The sequence below is a fragment of the Drosophila rhopaloa genome, unplaced genomic scaffold (genome assembly GCF_018152115.1).
Source record: "Drosophila rhopaloa isolate 14029-0021.01 unplaced genomic scaffold, ASM1815211v1 contig_115, whole genome shotgun sequence".
Lineage (NCBI taxonomy): Eukaryota > Metazoa > Arthropoda > Insecta > Diptera > Drosophilidae > Drosophila > Drosophila rhopaloa.
The window spans coordinates 14056193-14072428 of NW_025334990.1; the positions used below are offsets into that span (position 1 = coordinate 14056193).

Genomic DNA, 16236 nt, shown 5'->3' on the forward strand with positions numbered 1-16236 from the left:
CGTAGCCCAAGCAAACAAATCCTCTCCAGTCACAATTTAAATTTTGGGCCAAATTTTCAAAAATGAACACCGTGCGGAGGCTACGTTTGGGTCACCTCAGATCGGTGGGCGGTGCTTATCGACTTTATTCTGGTAAGAATCAGTCAAAGGATCAGAAGACGAGCGAAGTCAGCAAGGCAAAGCCACCGGAGAAGCCCAAGGAAAAATCCAAGGAAAATCCCAAGGAAAAGCCCAAGGAAGCGCCGAAGGAAAAGGGTAAGGAAACGGACAAGGGTGACCCTGCCAAGAAGGTCACCAAGGTGACCATAATCAATGGCGAGGGTGTGGGTCCCGAACTGATGAATGCCGTGCAGGAAGTTCTCTGCGCCGCCAAGGTCCCAATCGATTGGGACATCCATGAGGAGTACATGGCACCGGATAGTCAAGATGTTTCCGCCGAAATCCTGGACTCCTTGCGGGCCAATAAGGTGGGCATCAAAGGACCCGTGGAGAGTCGCCACTGGCAGCGCCAGATCCGCAAGCAGTTCGCCCAGTTCGCCTACGTGTCCTTGTGCTCCCACATCGACGGTTTGGACTCGCCATATGGTGACTTCGACGTGGTCATCATCCGGGATCAGATGGAGGGCGACTACTCCGGCATCGAACACCGGGTGGTTCCGGGTGTCATGCAAACGATTAAGGTGAGCACTACAACCGGAGCGGCCAGGATCGCCGAATTCGTGTTTAACTACGCCGCCGAGCACAATCGCAAAAAGATCACGGTGGCACACAAGGCCAATATAATGCGGTTAACAGATGGCAATTTCCTGGAGGCCATGCGAGCCCAGGCCGAAAAGTTTGTGGACAAAATTAAATTCGAGGAGCGCTACCTAGACTCCTGCATTATGAAGATCCTGATGACGCCGAAGAAGTGCGACGTCCTGGTCTCGTCCAGCATGTACGGCGATGTGATGAGGGTCATTGCGGGCGGCATGATGGGAGTGCCGGGCATATGTCCCGGATATTCCGTCAGCAGTCTGGGCACCGTGTTCGACTGCCGCATGAAGGCGTGCCACGCCCTCGCTGGCAAGGATCAGGCCAATCCCACGGGACCCCTGCTCAGTGCCGTCCTCATGCTGCGCCACGTCAAGTTGGACAAGCATGCGGATCTGGTGGAGTGCGCGGTTCGCGGGGTTTACCGGGACACGGACATCCGCACCCCGGATGTGGGCGGCAAGGCCAAGTGCTCCGAGTTCGTAAGGGCCGTGTGCGAACGTCTTGAAAACGAGAATTAAAAATATTTACAAAAATAAATTAATTCTAGAAAAAAACGAGGACGGAAGCTAACTTCGGCAAGCCGAAGTTTTAATACCCTTGCAGACTTTGCCGAAATTGCTAAAACTGAAAAAGTAGCCAAAGGAATAAGGTATACATAAATAAACTAGATTTTCATCGTTTAATGTCAATTGCTTTTATACTGCAAAAATGTCATATAAAAATAGAAAAAAAGGGATACTTTCGCACACTACGCGAAAAATTCAGAAAATCATCAAATTTGGACCGATTTCACCCTGTTGTTCCTATGGGAGCTGTAGGATATAGACGTCCGATCGTCACGTGCTTTTATCATAATCAAGGTATGCATAAAAAAATACGATTTGGAAAGATTTATGTCAATTGCTTATATACTGTGCGAAATATCCTAAAAATCATTAAATTTTAACCGATTTCACCCTATTGTTCCTATGGGAGCTATAGGATATAGACGTCCGATCGCCAAGCGCTTTTACCCTGATCAAGGTATGCATAAAAAAATAAGATTTGGAAAGATTTATGTTAATAGCTTTTACACTGCACAAAATATCTTCCATTCTTGAAAGTTATATCCGATTGTTCCTATGGGAGCTATAGGATATAGACGTCCGATCAGCACGCGCTTTCACCTTGATGAAGGAATGTATAAAAAAATACGATTTGAAAAAATTTATAGCAATAGCTTTTACACAGCGCGAAATATTCTGAAAAACATAAAATTTGGACCGATTTTACCCTATTTTTCCTATGGGAGCTATAGGATATAGACGTCCGATTGCCACGCGCTTTTACCCTGATCAAGGTATGCATAAAAAAATACGATTTGGAAAAATTCATGTCAATAGCTTTTACACTGAGCGAAATATCATCAATTTTTGCTAGATATATCCGATTGTTCCTATGGGAGCTATAGGATATAGACGTCCGATCGGGGCGATTTTCAAACTTGATCTGCGTACACATGTTTTAGGACGCGTGTGAAAGTTTCAGATCGCTAGCTTTTAAACTGAGCTCACAAACGGTATTGAAACAGACGGACAGACGGACAGACGGACAGACGGACAGACGGACAGACGGACATGGCTATATCGACTCCCCTATTGATCCTGATCAAGAATATATATACTTTATGGGGTCGGAAACGTCTCCTTCACTGCGTTACAAACTTCTGACCAAAATTATAATACCCTCTGCAAGGGTATAAAAATCAAAATTAACTAAGGCATAAATCAAATATTCCGGAATCGCATTATTTAACATATTTGTCCATTTATTGAATAAACAACAACATTTGTTCTTTACTAATGATTTTGTTAAAAGCTAATTTATTTTTTACTTGCAAGACTAACTCCGATCACTTGTGAATACGTAACCCATAACATTACCAAATTTAATCCGATTACAAAGAGGCCTTACCTCTTAAGACTCGTGTTTTGATTCTCCAAAAATCTGCATTCAAAATTTTTAATTTAACGTTGGTGAAAATTTTAACCCATTTTCATGTTAGTTATTTCTAAGTTTTCGATGACTTGAAAAAAGGGGTCCCATAATTGGACTTCCAGATTCTCTAACTTTACCAAATACAATCCGATTCCAAAGTGGCATACCTCTTAAGACTCGTGTTTTGATTCTCTAAAAATCTGCATTCAAATTTGTCATTTTAACGTTGGTCAAAATTTTAACCCATTTTCATGTTACTTATATGTAGGGAAAGTTATATTTAAGTCTTTTAGATAAAAGCTTTCAAGAAAATTCTTTCAAAGTTACTGGTATTTTTTGCCAGTGTGACTTTATGTGCCTGGCGAATACATTGTGATAACTAGCTTTCTTTTAGTGCAAACTATCGCCGAACTAAACACATTTATAATATGTAATTACCTCGCATTTAATTCACTCGCTTCGGAGGGGGTCATAAAAGTCGCCATTCGCTTGGCTATCGCTTGCCAGTCGTAGTCGTATATTTATATAGCCCCACGTTCCCAGTTTCCAGATCTCTGGTGCTTGCAGTGCATTTCGGCAGATTTATGGCCGTCCGGCATTAACCGCCGCAGATGCCAGCTGCAGTTTCCTTTGCCGCTTTTTCGGCTCTTAATTAAGTTGCATTTCGAGTCCTGCCACGTGGCCACGTGGACAAAGGATGGGGGGAGGGGAGTGGAGGGTGGTGGTGCACTCTCTGATAATAAAAGCACATGTTGACATCTGCCCACAGTGTCAGGCGGCCATTATGCACCTATTCGCCCCATTTTGGTTGGTGGGGGATATGGGAATTCGGGGGGAAAGGGGGTGAATCCTTTAGTGCCGCTTGAGCTTTTTACACATTTTCGTTTATGGGCGCTGCCATTTCGCCATCTCGTTTCGCTCCACATCCAGGACGTGTTGTCAAGGCCCTGCCTATTAGTCCTTGGCCCAAAGGATCTCTTGTTGTTACCACATTGCTCTCTCTCTCTCTGTTCCTCAAATTGGAATGCCATAAAAATACAGAGGTATGTACTCTGTTTGCTTGCTTATTTAAAAATCATCTCAGAAAACTGTGAAGACAAAAAAGGGCAGCTTATTTCTGCTGTCACTGCTGCTTGGGCTTCTTCTTTACAGCTTCTGCTCTCGACTTGTATTCCATTTGAGCCTTGGCCCGCCTCTTATCCTTTTTCCTTTTTCCTTTTCCCTTTCACCATGGCGCCCTTTCGTATCTGGTGTTTGTCTGCGTCGACTTCCGTTTCCGGTTGCACGCTCGCCATTGTTTTAACCCCTTTTTATGACTTCTGGCGCACATGATTCTGATGCTGCCTCTGCCTCTGCCTTTTTGTTGGCTTTTGATGAATTTTTATTAAAAGCAAATGGCCAATGCACCAAAATGGAAATCCAAATCAAAACGAAATGGGCAGAATGCTGCTGAATGAAAATGTCCATTCAATTTCTGGCCCATGCAACCGTTACGAATGCCAAAAAATTCCCAAACTTCTCTGTTCTCGCAGAATTTCGATATGCAGGCCACTTCCGAAAAACCTGTGATCTAATCAAAAAAACTTTAATTCGTTGCTGGCAAATAAATGTCTATACTGACTGCTATTTATTTCTTTGTTTTTCGAATCCGCAACCTTTGACCTTCTCGGACCTTTTGTTACTTTGGCTCCAGTCAGTTGGAAGTTTGTTTGTTTGTTTCCCTTCAAGGCAACGAACTGCGAATAGAAAGCTGGAATTGACTTCCTCCCGTCTTGGACCTTTACCAAATAGAAAATCCCAGTGAATTAAGCGGGTTGCGCCACAATTAACCCCTTGAAATCGCTGACAGTTGCCAGGCAGCTGAATACTTTGGTAATTTGGCCCGGGGGCATCATTTGCACATCTCCTCGCGATAAGGATGACCGGTGGGTGTGTGGCTGTGTGGGCGGCGACCTTGGGTGTGTTTTTGAGTTCCGAAGGGGCACTGACTGCGGCTGGAAGCCATTTGATTTAATCATCGACGCGTAGGCCAGGACAACGAGCGGCAATGAATAATTCATTGGTGCCTAACAACTTAAATTGCCTTGGCTGTAATTCTTCCTCGAAAATGTCTGGGGATTCTATCACCCTTCCAAGTAAATCTTCGCATTTTAATTAACTTATCAAATCTGTTATCCGAATTATGAATTAGCCAAGATTGGTGTTGAAGAATTATGAAGTCCCTAAATAAATTCATGAAAAATTTGAAATTCAAACAGATTTTCTATTCAAAATATTTAGGGTTCTAGCAGTATGTACATTAAATTCCTTATTTTAAAGTCAGATCCTTTATTTTAAACTGGTTTGTATTTTTGTATCCCATTATATTATTATGTAGGTAAAAAAAGAGGTCAGAAAAGGTAGGAAAGCTATATTAAAAAGGGTAAACCAATTTCAAAATGATGTTATATAAAGTTCAAAAAATCGTGATAATTTAAATTATAGTTAATATCTATAATCTCATTATAATAATAATAGAGTATTTTATTTTTAATAAGAACAAATAATTTAAGTACATTATAAAAAAATTGCATACATCTTTGGACCTTGATCATATTTTATATTAGTCATGTAAGCCCTTAAATATTCTAGAATCCAAACTATGACTACAAAACAGAGACTTTAAAATAACGATGACAACTCGGGAATGCAGCAATTAAATTAACCTGCTTTTTTCAACCACATTCGCTTCCTTCGCCAGTTGGCTCTGTTTCGTGTTTTGGCCAGGAGTGGAGTCATAAGCCAACAGCAAACATTTGCGACATTAGCGATGAACATTTTTACCTTACCAGCTGCAGCCGAAAGAGAAACAGAAATGGCACTGCGATGATACATGGCCGGCAGCAATGCAATTAAGAATGCCACCGACAGGACGAGCACCCAGTCCAGTGGAGACCCCGAGCCACAGAGCCACCTGAATCCCCCGAATCGCCACCTGGATACTCCACTCATGCACTTAGTGCCCCCAAACCGAATCGAGATGGGCTGCGAGCAGCATGTAATAAACAATGGAAAATAGCGTTCGAGTTGACAGCGGAACACTGCAACGGTAATTGCATGTAAACATCGTTTGTGAGGAAGGTGTACTTGCCTGCGGCGATGGCATAATTAGTGAGTGGGTGAGTGATTAAAGCCGGATGTGGGTGGTGGAGTTGATGTTTGGTCCTGCCATCGACCTTCATCGAGCCTTCTCGAGTGTCCTCTGCAGATAAAGACTTTGGCTGCCACGTCGCTCAGTTAAGCGAGCAATCGAAACCCTCCAGCTCGGTGTCCATCAATCAAACAATTGCCTCTGGGTGGCGAGTCAAGAGTCTTGAGTCTTGAGACCCGAGTCCATTCAGCAGGCATCAATGCCAGGATCTGTAGAGTCCTCGCTCGAGAATGGATGTTATGGCTGTCAGCAATCCAAGCGAACCGTATCGGAAATCACCCATTGCTTTGGCCAAATGTCAATCACTTTTGGAAACGCCACTTAAAGTTTTAAACATTTCAAAATCCTTTCAAAACGGTTTAGCTAAAGGTAGACACTATTAAAGTATACATATTATTTTGTATTTATTTAGTTAAACTAATTGAATAAATGGCAGTTTTATACTTTTAATCAAATTCGAATTCAATTTTAAATGCGTGCTTTGATTGCAATTCAATTACTTTTAAACTAACTAATATTAATGAGTAATTTAAAATGATTTTCACATACATAATGATATATAAAACAACAATCATTTCTTTGTAAATTACGGTTTACGGTTAAGTGGTTAAGTGGTTTAGTGGTCAAACTACAATATGTTTTATAAATTTATAGTCAATTTATATTTTTGCCTAATTATAATTGATACGTAAAGAGTTCGCTTTATGATGAATAATATTTTTTAAATTTAGGGATACTAGATATTAAACATTAATGTGCTTGAAATATCTACCAACTTATTGGTGCAACATGGAATATTTGGAAACCCCCAAATGATTGACCAAAACGTTTTCTGAGCGGCTGGCTGCATTAAACTTTGATATCAATTGCTGCTGCCACCGCAGAATAATGCCGGGGATTCCCACAAGCCAGCTCAAACGCAAATGGGAAGCCGGCGATTTTAGCAATTTGCCACTGAATTCTCGAGAGACTTGTGGCATCCGCAGACGGAGATGAGAGCCTGGAATCCCGGAGCTGAAAAGTTGTCCTGTGGGCGTTGCCCGTTTTCAAAAGCAGGCCGGCAACAAAACAACGATTGTGCTTATGTTTATGCGCGTTTATTTACGACTTAAAATTTGAATAATTTACGATGGCGACGAAGGCAAGCCAAGAATGCAATGCGAGTGCATGGTGAAACAGAAGACTAGTAGAAGCCACCAGATAAAAGCAAACAGGACATTCGAGTGGGGACTTTTTGCCTAGTCCCAGAAAAAGCAGGGAAATCGAGCAGATTGTACCGCGTGCGGCGGAAACAGCGGCTGCTATGGCGTTGAACGCAACCGGAAACACAAAATGCCACCATCGACCGGATGGTAAATTATTGCAATCGGACTGCCAGACATTTTCATTTCCATAACCGTAAAATGGTGGCATTTCCCCGCTGCCGCTGCTGTGACAAAAGGTGTTCATATACCAAAAAGGATCAGGCGAGGGATTTGCATTTTTGCACGGAAACTCACCATTATTCGGACTTTTGAAACCGGAAAACCACGTTGATGGCCGCACTTGAACGTGGTTAAAATGCTATTCAAAGTAGTGCAACTGAATTAAATGAAATGAGCAGTGGTCGGTGATTATATATAGCCGGCTATATACGGTAATTAAGCCGCCTAATTTATTTACTTTACTTAAATTGGGATCTTAATGATTTATTATCCATATATTATTGTCTTATTCTGGCTTATTCTGGTTTCAGTTTCTACAAAAATATATTATAGATAAGTAGACAAATATTTTGATAGCATTCTTTTGGATTTCAGCCATATCTTATCTGGCTTTAAGCTTTAAGTATTTTCATTTTTAATTTAATTAAAAAGATAAAGTTAAGGGCATTGCAGACTAAAAATAACGCAAGTCATTGTTAACAAAAGTATAGACCTTTAAAAAAAGTGAGTTGTTATCCATTGACCATAAACTAAAAGCAAATTTTAATTTTAGTTATCATTAATAACAAAGAAGTCAAAACAGACCGAATCAAAATAAAAGCAAGTCATCGACTAATAAAAGATTAAACTTAGGTTACCCATTAAAAATGTAAGTACTTAATTTAATAAAATATCGATTTATAATAAAACGCCACACATAAACTAAAACCAAATGTACATTTTAATTATCACGAACGACAAAGACTTATGTTTTTCTTTACATTAAAAGCAGGTAACTCAATTTGTAAAATATTATTTAAAATAGTATTGGAAGATAGGCCTATTTGGTGGTTTCCTCGAAGACCTCGCGCGCCAAGCTCCTCATGACCTTGCCGTTGGCGTTTTTGGGGAAGTGGTCGACGAAGATGACGCCCGCATTCAGCTGCTTGTAGTCCACCACCACCCGCTGGGCCACATGGTCGATGATCTTTTGTCCGGCGATCTCGGCACCCTCCTTCTTGATGATCAGGGCTCCGGCGGCATCGCCATATCTCGCATCCCGAACTCCCACCACACAGACGTGCTCCACCTCCGGCAGTTCGGCGATTATCTGCTCGATCTCGTTGGGCCAATAGTGCTTGGACTTGTACTTCAGCAGATCCTTCTTGCGATCCACCAGATACAGGTTGTTGTCCTCATCGAAATAGCCCAGATCGCCCAGGTTGATCCAGCCATCCTGGAGAGTGGTCAGTGTGTCCTCCGGATTCGACAGGTAGCCCTCCCACTTCAGACCGATATCGATGAGCACCTCGCCCGTCTGATTCGCGCCCAACTGCTGGCCATCCTCGCCCAGGATCTTGATCCTCATTCCCGGTGCCAGTCTGCCCACCGAGCACTCCAGACCATGATCGATGTTGATGGTCACCACGCCAGTTTCTGTCGTTCCGTAGGAGAACATGATGTAGGTCTTGGGCATCAGTTCCTGGGCCTTTCGCAGCAGGGCCAGCGATATCCAGCCACCAATCACAAAGGATATGCTCAGGGATTGCAGTTTCTCCGGAAGGGCCAGTGGACTGGTGTACAACTCATAGGCCTGCCAGGGAGCCATCGCCAGACAGGTGACCTTGTATTTGCTGACCAACTCGAGGGCTGTCTCCGCCGTGAAGGTCTTGCTTGAAATGATGCGAGTGAAGCCACAAATGAGATTCATTACGGTAATCGAGAATCCGGTCATCCAGTCAATGGTGGCACTGGTGTACAGCACATCGGTACTGATGCACAGCCTGCAGGTCAAGATAATACGGTTTAGAGGGGAATACCTAATCGATTCCTTGGAACTCACGAGTTGGTGGATGCAATGTGGCGCTGGGAGAGGGCCACTGCCTTGGGAAGGCCAGCTGTGCCGGAGGAGCAGAGCACCACGGCGACCTGGTCACCTCCATTGGCCAAGGAAACGGGGCTGGAAATGGTAAAAGTTATACATTAATAGAGAGAAAAAAGCAAGGAGGCAAGAAACTTCTTTTGTTAAACTATTGTGATTTTTCATCCATTTCGTTAAGGGCATTTTGGTAATTTTAATACACTTTATGGGTACCATGGAACCAATACCATGGGAACCAATTAAGGAAAGTCCTTTCAAAAGGCTAAAACTAAGACTATATTCGGTACTTAAAGAAAAGTTTAAAGTAGATGTAAAAAAATATAATTCCAAAAAAATATCATTAAATATGGTTATTCTACGAAAAAAAGGTTTAAAAACGAATAAATAGAATATACGTTAACTGTTTGTACGATTTAAATAATCATTTTGGAATAAAAGTGATCTCATACAATCTTTGGAGTAATAAAAATATTGAACGATATAGTTCTTAATGCCAAGCAATTAATGAAAAAATTGGAATACTAATTACTAGAATTCTTTTTGATTTAGATCATGTTTCTAAGATCTTACGATATTTTAAATGATCCTAGTCAAATATTCATATTATCTATAATATGTACATTTATGTACATTTAAAGGACAACCCCGATGGACTCACACATAAATCTTCTCGGCGGGATGGGGTTTCACCAGATCCTCGATGCTCGGCACGCCCTCCACTTTTCCGGTGAGCGTGATCAGCTTGGGGGACCACTCCTTGGTGATCTCCTTGATCTTCTCGTAGTCGGGGGCGTCGATGAACATGATCTTGGGCTTGGTGACCAAGTAGAGTCCCTTGATGATGGCAGGCTCCCTGGAGTAGTTGACGGCGTGGAAGGGCGTGGCCTGGAAGAAGCAGGCGGTGGCCACGGGGATCACGAAGGTGCTGGAGTTGGCGATGATCCCGACCCGGTCGTCTTGGGTCAGGCCCTCGCTCTTGAAGAACAGGGCGATGCGGGTGGCGTAGGTCAGCATGTCGGCGTTGGTCAGAACGGTGCCATCGTCGTCGGTGATCTACTTTTATATAATCGAGCTCATCAGACTCCGAATTATGGAATATCCTCGTTTCTCAAGCGTTTACCTGAATCACATTGGTGGGCCAGCACCTCAGCGAGTTGAAGATGATCTGGCCAACGGAGGTGTTGTGGTCGTACACCGTGGGCCTGGGCGGACCACTCCAGATCTTGGTCTCCTTGTTGTAGAAGGTGGGGAAAACCGCCTTTGTCGGCATTTTGCTAGTCCAATTTTAATTCGCAACTGAGTGCCAAAGAGCTCTTACATTGTCTTTTTATATCGCCTTGATGGCCCGCTTATCATATCAATTAAGCACCAATCGGCACACGCGTGAAGTCCAAAGTTTGGACAAAATAAGCCGAAGATTTATGGTAACATCAGCTGATTTCAGTTGTGGGCTCGTCTAATCTACTTTTAGCCAATTTTTTTTAATTTCCGCTCAAAAGAGAGAGTGACTTCCGTATTTTTAAGTGCCATGGCAACGGCGTGTGCCAGGAACCCCTTCGATTATCGGGTGAATAAGCCATGACTAAGTGGGTTATATCTTCAAGATTTGTTTTATATCGAATAAGGAAGCCAAAATATTTGATATGCAAATGTATTGTAAACCTTTAGTAGGTGTTAGTTAAGTTGTAATACTATAAATGTGGCTAAGACTAAGAGTTTGATAATCGGCATTAAAAAATTTCTTAGTAATCATTTTGTATGAAATTAAAGGCAATTTGATCAGTTTGTATATATTGGTAGGTAACTTTATAGGCAAAGGTAAATCACAAGATATAATTTATATTATTTTATTTGCAGCTTTATGTAGAAACTTCTCTATAATTATTTGGTCTGCTTAACCTACACTTAGTTCTCAACTCAACTTTAATTTTTCTCTGGGCTCCTTTCGAAAAGGACTCACCGAAATAGTTCCCTTTTAAATGAACTCAACGCTTGGCATTTTATTATGGTTGTAATATTTTTGGGGCGGGGCCACGCCCTGTTGCGCTATTTGCATTGTGTGTCGGCGTCCCACAAAACGCGGGTGCCTCCCCCCCAGGAAAAAGTTCCCTGGAGTTCGCCCTGCATGCATATATTAACATGAAATTACAGACAGAAACGGCCAAAAAGCAAGCAAAATAGTTTAAAGTGTTTCTGAATTTGTTTGGCAAAATGAGCGGAGCACGATGAAAATGCATAAGGAAAAGGAAGAGGACCCCGGACAAGATGCTCCCGTCGATTGGCATGCAAATAAAGAGAGAGTCAGCATCTTAAAGCTTTAAGTCCTTCTGATTTTCGGCCAGGACATGAGCACATGTTCCGTGTCGGCGAATGCCAATCGATTTGATTGGCGGTTTTGGCTGTCCGTTCTGGCGGATTCACACAAAGTGGTCGCTTTGCCTACTCGGGCGTGACATGAGACGTCAGTTAATAATGCGCATTATAATGAGACATCCTCAGATAGCCACACCCCCCCTCCCCCCTCCCCACACCCCTTGAAATAAGGACTTCAATCTCCCAAGTGATCACACCACATGTTTGTCGGATTGATGAGATGCTAGCCAAGCAGCCACATTGCAGTGCCGGTTTAATTAATTAACATCACTTCGAGTGCAAAGTGTTACATAATTGAATTAGCTGTCGATGCCTGATAAGGAATTACTATTATTTGACTGCTTATCTCCTCTTCCGTCACCAGTATTTCTGAATGAATGTGCACCTATGCTCAATTCTGCGATAAGTATGGAATCCAGGATAGTTCATAAAAGATATCCTAAGTGCAAAATATTGCATAACTGTATCGGCTGACAACGAATGATAAGAAATAGTATTTTGCCAAAAGTTATCTTATTACGACACGTTTGTTTTCTCAATGAACTTAAAGTTTCCTTGAAAAGGTTAAACATTTTTAGATAGACAATGTTGAATTTAATTAAATTCACTGATATGGAAATTGCTAAGAAAACGCTTATCAGTTTTTACACAGACTACTTTAAATATTAGTTTTATATTATATTAAACTGACTTTTAATTTATAATCCTAGAATTAAATATGTTGGTCTGATCGAGTTCAAAAAAATTGTTATTATATATTGTACAAATGGGATTTTATTTTAAATAAAAGTTTATTTACTTAAATTTTTTATTTTATAGATTTTAAACTATGAACCGAGAAAAAAACATTTTTTATTAAATGTAAAATATAATTCTATCATAAATATTAAACTTAATTTTAAGATAATACCTAGAAAATAAGACAATTGAAAGAGTGTTATGTTGGGTAGATTTTAATGTAACTATTTAAAAATTTCAAAACTATTAATTAAAAGAAAACGCTACAGCTGAGAAACATATATGAAAAATGCTGAATATATTTTCTCTATGGTCTTTAATAAGTTAACAATTTAATTGATAGTTATAAAGCTAATCTAGTAGTAGTACAGATTTCTTCTGTTGCAATCAAAAGTGCCTCTGGCCTTTTGTGTAAGCGGTCTGCGGTCATCGTCCCTGACCTCAGACAATCGCCGACCTAGAGCTGCGAAAAAACAGTGGAATTTGCGTTCGGGCGTTATCACGCTTATCACACTTGTTGGAGGTATCGCCACGTGTTTTCGATGTATTTCGGGCCAAGCGCAACTGTCATAAATCTTGCATACGCCGTGTGGGCATGCGCGGGATGGGTTTCGCTGCCGAAACGTTCCACAAACATCGCCCCATTCATAAACGGCGGCGATGTTCCTCGGCCGAGGATTCGGCAGGATGCTGGCTACTGGCAAGGACCGGGCCAACAGTCTGCTGTCTGGGGACTCGGACACGCTCAGACAGTTTGCGGCGATTCCTTCGACGAGGCGGTTGCTAGCTCGGCTTACGAGTCGCTCGGAAAACCATTGCCGTGGTCAGAACAGTAAAGGGAAAGTTTAGTTAAGTGTGGAGTGGAGTGAGGGAACTCAATCACGAATTAGCCACAGTTAACGGCCTAACATATTTGCCAAAAGAAGTCCATGTCTTTGTCTATGCGGTTAGTAGAAAGTTTCGCTCAAGTGTTGTTAAGTGCTCCAAAGTTAGACGTGATAGATAAGTGCGCTCGTAACTGAATCTCAGCCCATTCGGATCCTCACACATTGGTCCTGTTCCGCAAAAGTTTTTTTGGCCCTCGCCCCCCTTCACTCTTCATTCTATCCGGGGCCTGTCAAAATGTTTTGGCCCGAACTTTCCGTGCAGGAGGCCGCCAACAATTGAAGTTTTGACAACAAAATTTAGTTAAGCAAAGCTGCCGCGGTTTCATATTCTTTTCCGGCTGAACTGCAGAGTGGAGGTTGTGCTATAAAAAAAAAATTGCCCTGCACTTTTTGCAGCCTTTCGATCCTTGTTTGGTTAACTACGTGAAACTCCAGCAAAGTGAACAGATTGAACGTGTGATGTGAATGGTAAGTGCAGCAGATGTGGTTCATTTTTTTTTTATATTCAGCAACTTGTGCAATCCTGCCAGTGCCAACCGTTGAACTTAACTTGAGGCTTTTTCCAGGTTTTTTTTTTATACCAATTGATTGGCATTGTGCGGGTATACAAAACCAATTTTAATTAAACGAAAACCAAGCTATGCTTTTTTCAATAAATTTTGGAAACAGTGCGTATGAGTGATAAATAATACCATACAAATTTTTTGCTGCTTTTCCAAAAATTCTCGATTTAACGAAAAACAGTTTTTTATAGAACTTTGTATTTACTCTTGTGTTTCTGTAAAGAATTCCTTCTGGGAATATGTCAATCATAACTACCCTTTTCACGTGTCCCTCCAGAAACCAATTAGCAATTGGTAGTCAAGCTGCCAAATACCTAAAAGGTTTTTTGAGGACCCTATGCTGGCTATTTGCATGTGTTACTACTTGTGGTAATTGCTACTTTATTGTAGCTTCGTGTCCCATCATGAAATGGACAAAAGGAGCCTAGGAATCCCAGAGGGTCACTGCCAGGCACATAAATATGTTCCCAGTTTGGGACATGGACCCATAACAATACCCACCGAGAAGGGCCGGAATTTGTGCGTGTCGCATCTATAATTAAGTGAATATAGAGCATGCTGGGCCCACAAGGAGGTATTTCATGCCCTCACATATTTTCCCCAGAACATTTGCACCAGAAATGGAAGATGTCGTCTAGGCCGCCGAGGAATGGGTTCGGTTTTCTGGGAATGGCGTTTTCCAAGCTGCTTGAGAATTCCATTTCGGTCTATTGGATTGAATACATATCCTTGAAAAGTGGATAAAATATTCCTCAACATGTTGTAGAGTAGATATTATTCCAAGAATGTATTTTTTTTAATTATGTTAAAATTGTTTTTTATATATACAATTTACTTTAGCTTTCAAAGCCGTTTTCTTTAAAAAACTTTTGATAAGTAGACTAGAAGAGCTTCTTCTACAGTGTTTATTTCACACAACCTATTTTTGTGTAATTTTGTTATACTCAATAAAAAGTTCATAAAGTTATTTCATTCCACCCCTTTAATTTCGTCTGTGCTTGAAATAATTTTGCGAAATTCTTTATCGGCTATTCTGTATTGCTTTTTGTTTAGACATAGCTTTTGTTTGTATTTTTCCATAAGCAATATACAGTTCATAAAGTTTCTCCAATTCACCTCTTTAATGCCGTTGATTGTCCTTGATATTTTGCCGTCTGGCATTTCGGAGCACTTGTATTGCCAATAAGGACATTCTTCAACGAGTCTGCAGAACATCAAAGGGACCGCACGCACAGGCAAACATGAGGTATCGAATTCTCCTGCCATCATAGCTGCAGACAACCAAACACAATACAACACATGGCCAAAAGCAAGCTTGGCAAGTCAATTAAATTAGCCATAATATACGACAAATGTTTGCCTAGTTACAGTCTGTATTGCTCGGTACCGGACTTTACGCTCTGCATCTGGCATTGTCCCTGTTTGCATTTGGCTGCTCATGAGTAATGTGCACACATAATTATGAAAAATACACAAGCCACTCGACCGAACTACAGTGGAGGCTCGTTAAGTTCAACACCCTGTGATGTCGTTTCATTTGGGTCGAGGTGCTCCAATGTTTATTTGTTTGTCTTAGCTGCACAGTTAATTTCCATCCGTGTCTGTGGGAGTTCCCTCCTTAAAACAACAGTATACAGTACATCTAGCCAAAACATCAGATTCCGCAGGGCAAATAAAATAATTACCGACTGACCGTTAACACAAATTTTACTGGCAATAAATTTTGCTGCCTCTTTGTAATATTATTTACGGCTTGCGGCCCATTTAGCACTGAAGCCATGCATCAAAGTAGGTTAAATTAACTGATGATTGACCCATTCAAACTTGCTTCAAGTCAAATGTGCAGCTGAAATTTGAGTAAAATAATAAAGTCTGATTTATGGACGAACATCAAGTTGTGGGAGGAAGCTCATTCGATTTTTAGCTGATTACCACACTTAAACTTGGGCAAGTAAACGAATGTGGCTAATAACAAGAGGTCGGATAAATAGACAAACTCCCAAACTTGTTTTACATTCAAATTTGAACTGACGATTGACCCAGTTACCCAGCAATATCCCAAATAGACAGCAAAAATATTGATTACTTAGGCTGTTATTAATATAAGTCTACCCTCTTAAACTGCTGTTTGTCTAGTAATTTGAACCCGAGGTCAACTGGGCTATTTGTAAATCTCTGTGAGCTATTGAAGCATTTGCAGATCTGCCAATGATAATTCCGTTCAAGTAGCTCAGCTCTGTGAAATACTAAAATATGGGCGAGTGGGACAAAGGAAGAAACAAAACACTTACATAAAGAACAAAATCTGCGATAAATCCACAAAAACCGAAAAGGGAAAAATAAAGAAAATATACGAATGAGAGCATGAAAATTATGGGCGGCAATAATTTTGCCAGCTTTGTTGCTTTGCCATTTCTGTGGCCTAGACGACGACACACCCACAGAGACACAGAAGGCAGCGGCTTAA

At 41.3% G+C, this 16236-nt stretch overlaps 3 protein-coding genes across 3 annotated transcripts in view; 2 read left to right on the plus strand and 1 right to left on the minus strand.

Moving 5' to 3' along the window:
• On the plus strand, positions 1–1283 carry LOC108039587 (probable isocitrate dehydrogenase [NAD] subunit alpha, mitochondrial). Its single transcript, XM_017116638.2, has one exon. The coding sequence runs from the start codon at positions 63–65 to the stop codon at positions 1272–1274; it is 1212 nt and encodes a 403-aa protein (XP_016972127.2). The 5' UTR covers positions 1–62; the 3' UTR covers positions 1275–1283.
• Positions 1284–8045: 6762 nt separating this feature from the next.
• On the minus strand, positions 8046–10491 carry LOC108039584 (4-coumarate--CoA ligase 1). Its single transcript, XM_017116636.1, has 4 exons — positions 10329–10491; positions 9867–10261; positions 9170–9286; positions 8046–9110 (listed from the first exon to the last, which is right to left on the minus strand). The coding sequence occupies exons 1-4, from the start codon at positions 10476–10478 to the stop codon at positions 8168–8170; spliced, it is 1605 nt and encodes a 534-aa protein (XP_016972125.1). The 5' UTR covers positions 10479–10491; the 3' UTR covers positions 8046–8167.
• A 2611-nt stretch (positions 10492–13102) lies between these two features.
• Positions 13103–16236, plus strand: part of LOC108039807 — a 39860-nt gene continuing 36726 nt past the window's right edge. Inside the window, exon 1 of the mRNA XM_044462021.1 lies at positions 13103–13674. The gene's annotated coding sequence lies outside the window, so the exon portion shown is untranslated. The remainder of the gene's footprint in view (positions 13675–16236) is intronic.

Excerpts from the sequence above, each read along its gene's own strand:
- LOC108039587 (XM_017116638.2), top strand. The coding sequence starts at position 63 with ATGAACACCGTGCGGAGGCTACGTTTGGGTCACCTCAGATCGGTGGGC.
- LOC108039584 (XM_017116636.1), bottom strand. The coding sequence starts at position 10,478 with ATGCCGACAAAGGCGGTTTTCCCCACCTTCTACAACAAGGAGACCAAG. Across the intron at positions 10,262-10,328 it reads GGCCCACCAATGTGATTCAG|ATCACCGACGACGATGGCAC; the intron begins GTAAACGCTTGA and ends ATATAAAAGTAG. Across the intron at positions 9,111-9,169 it reads CACATTGCATCCACCAACTC|GCTGTGCATCAGTACCGATG; the intron begins GTGAGTTCCAAG and ends CTTGACCTGCAG.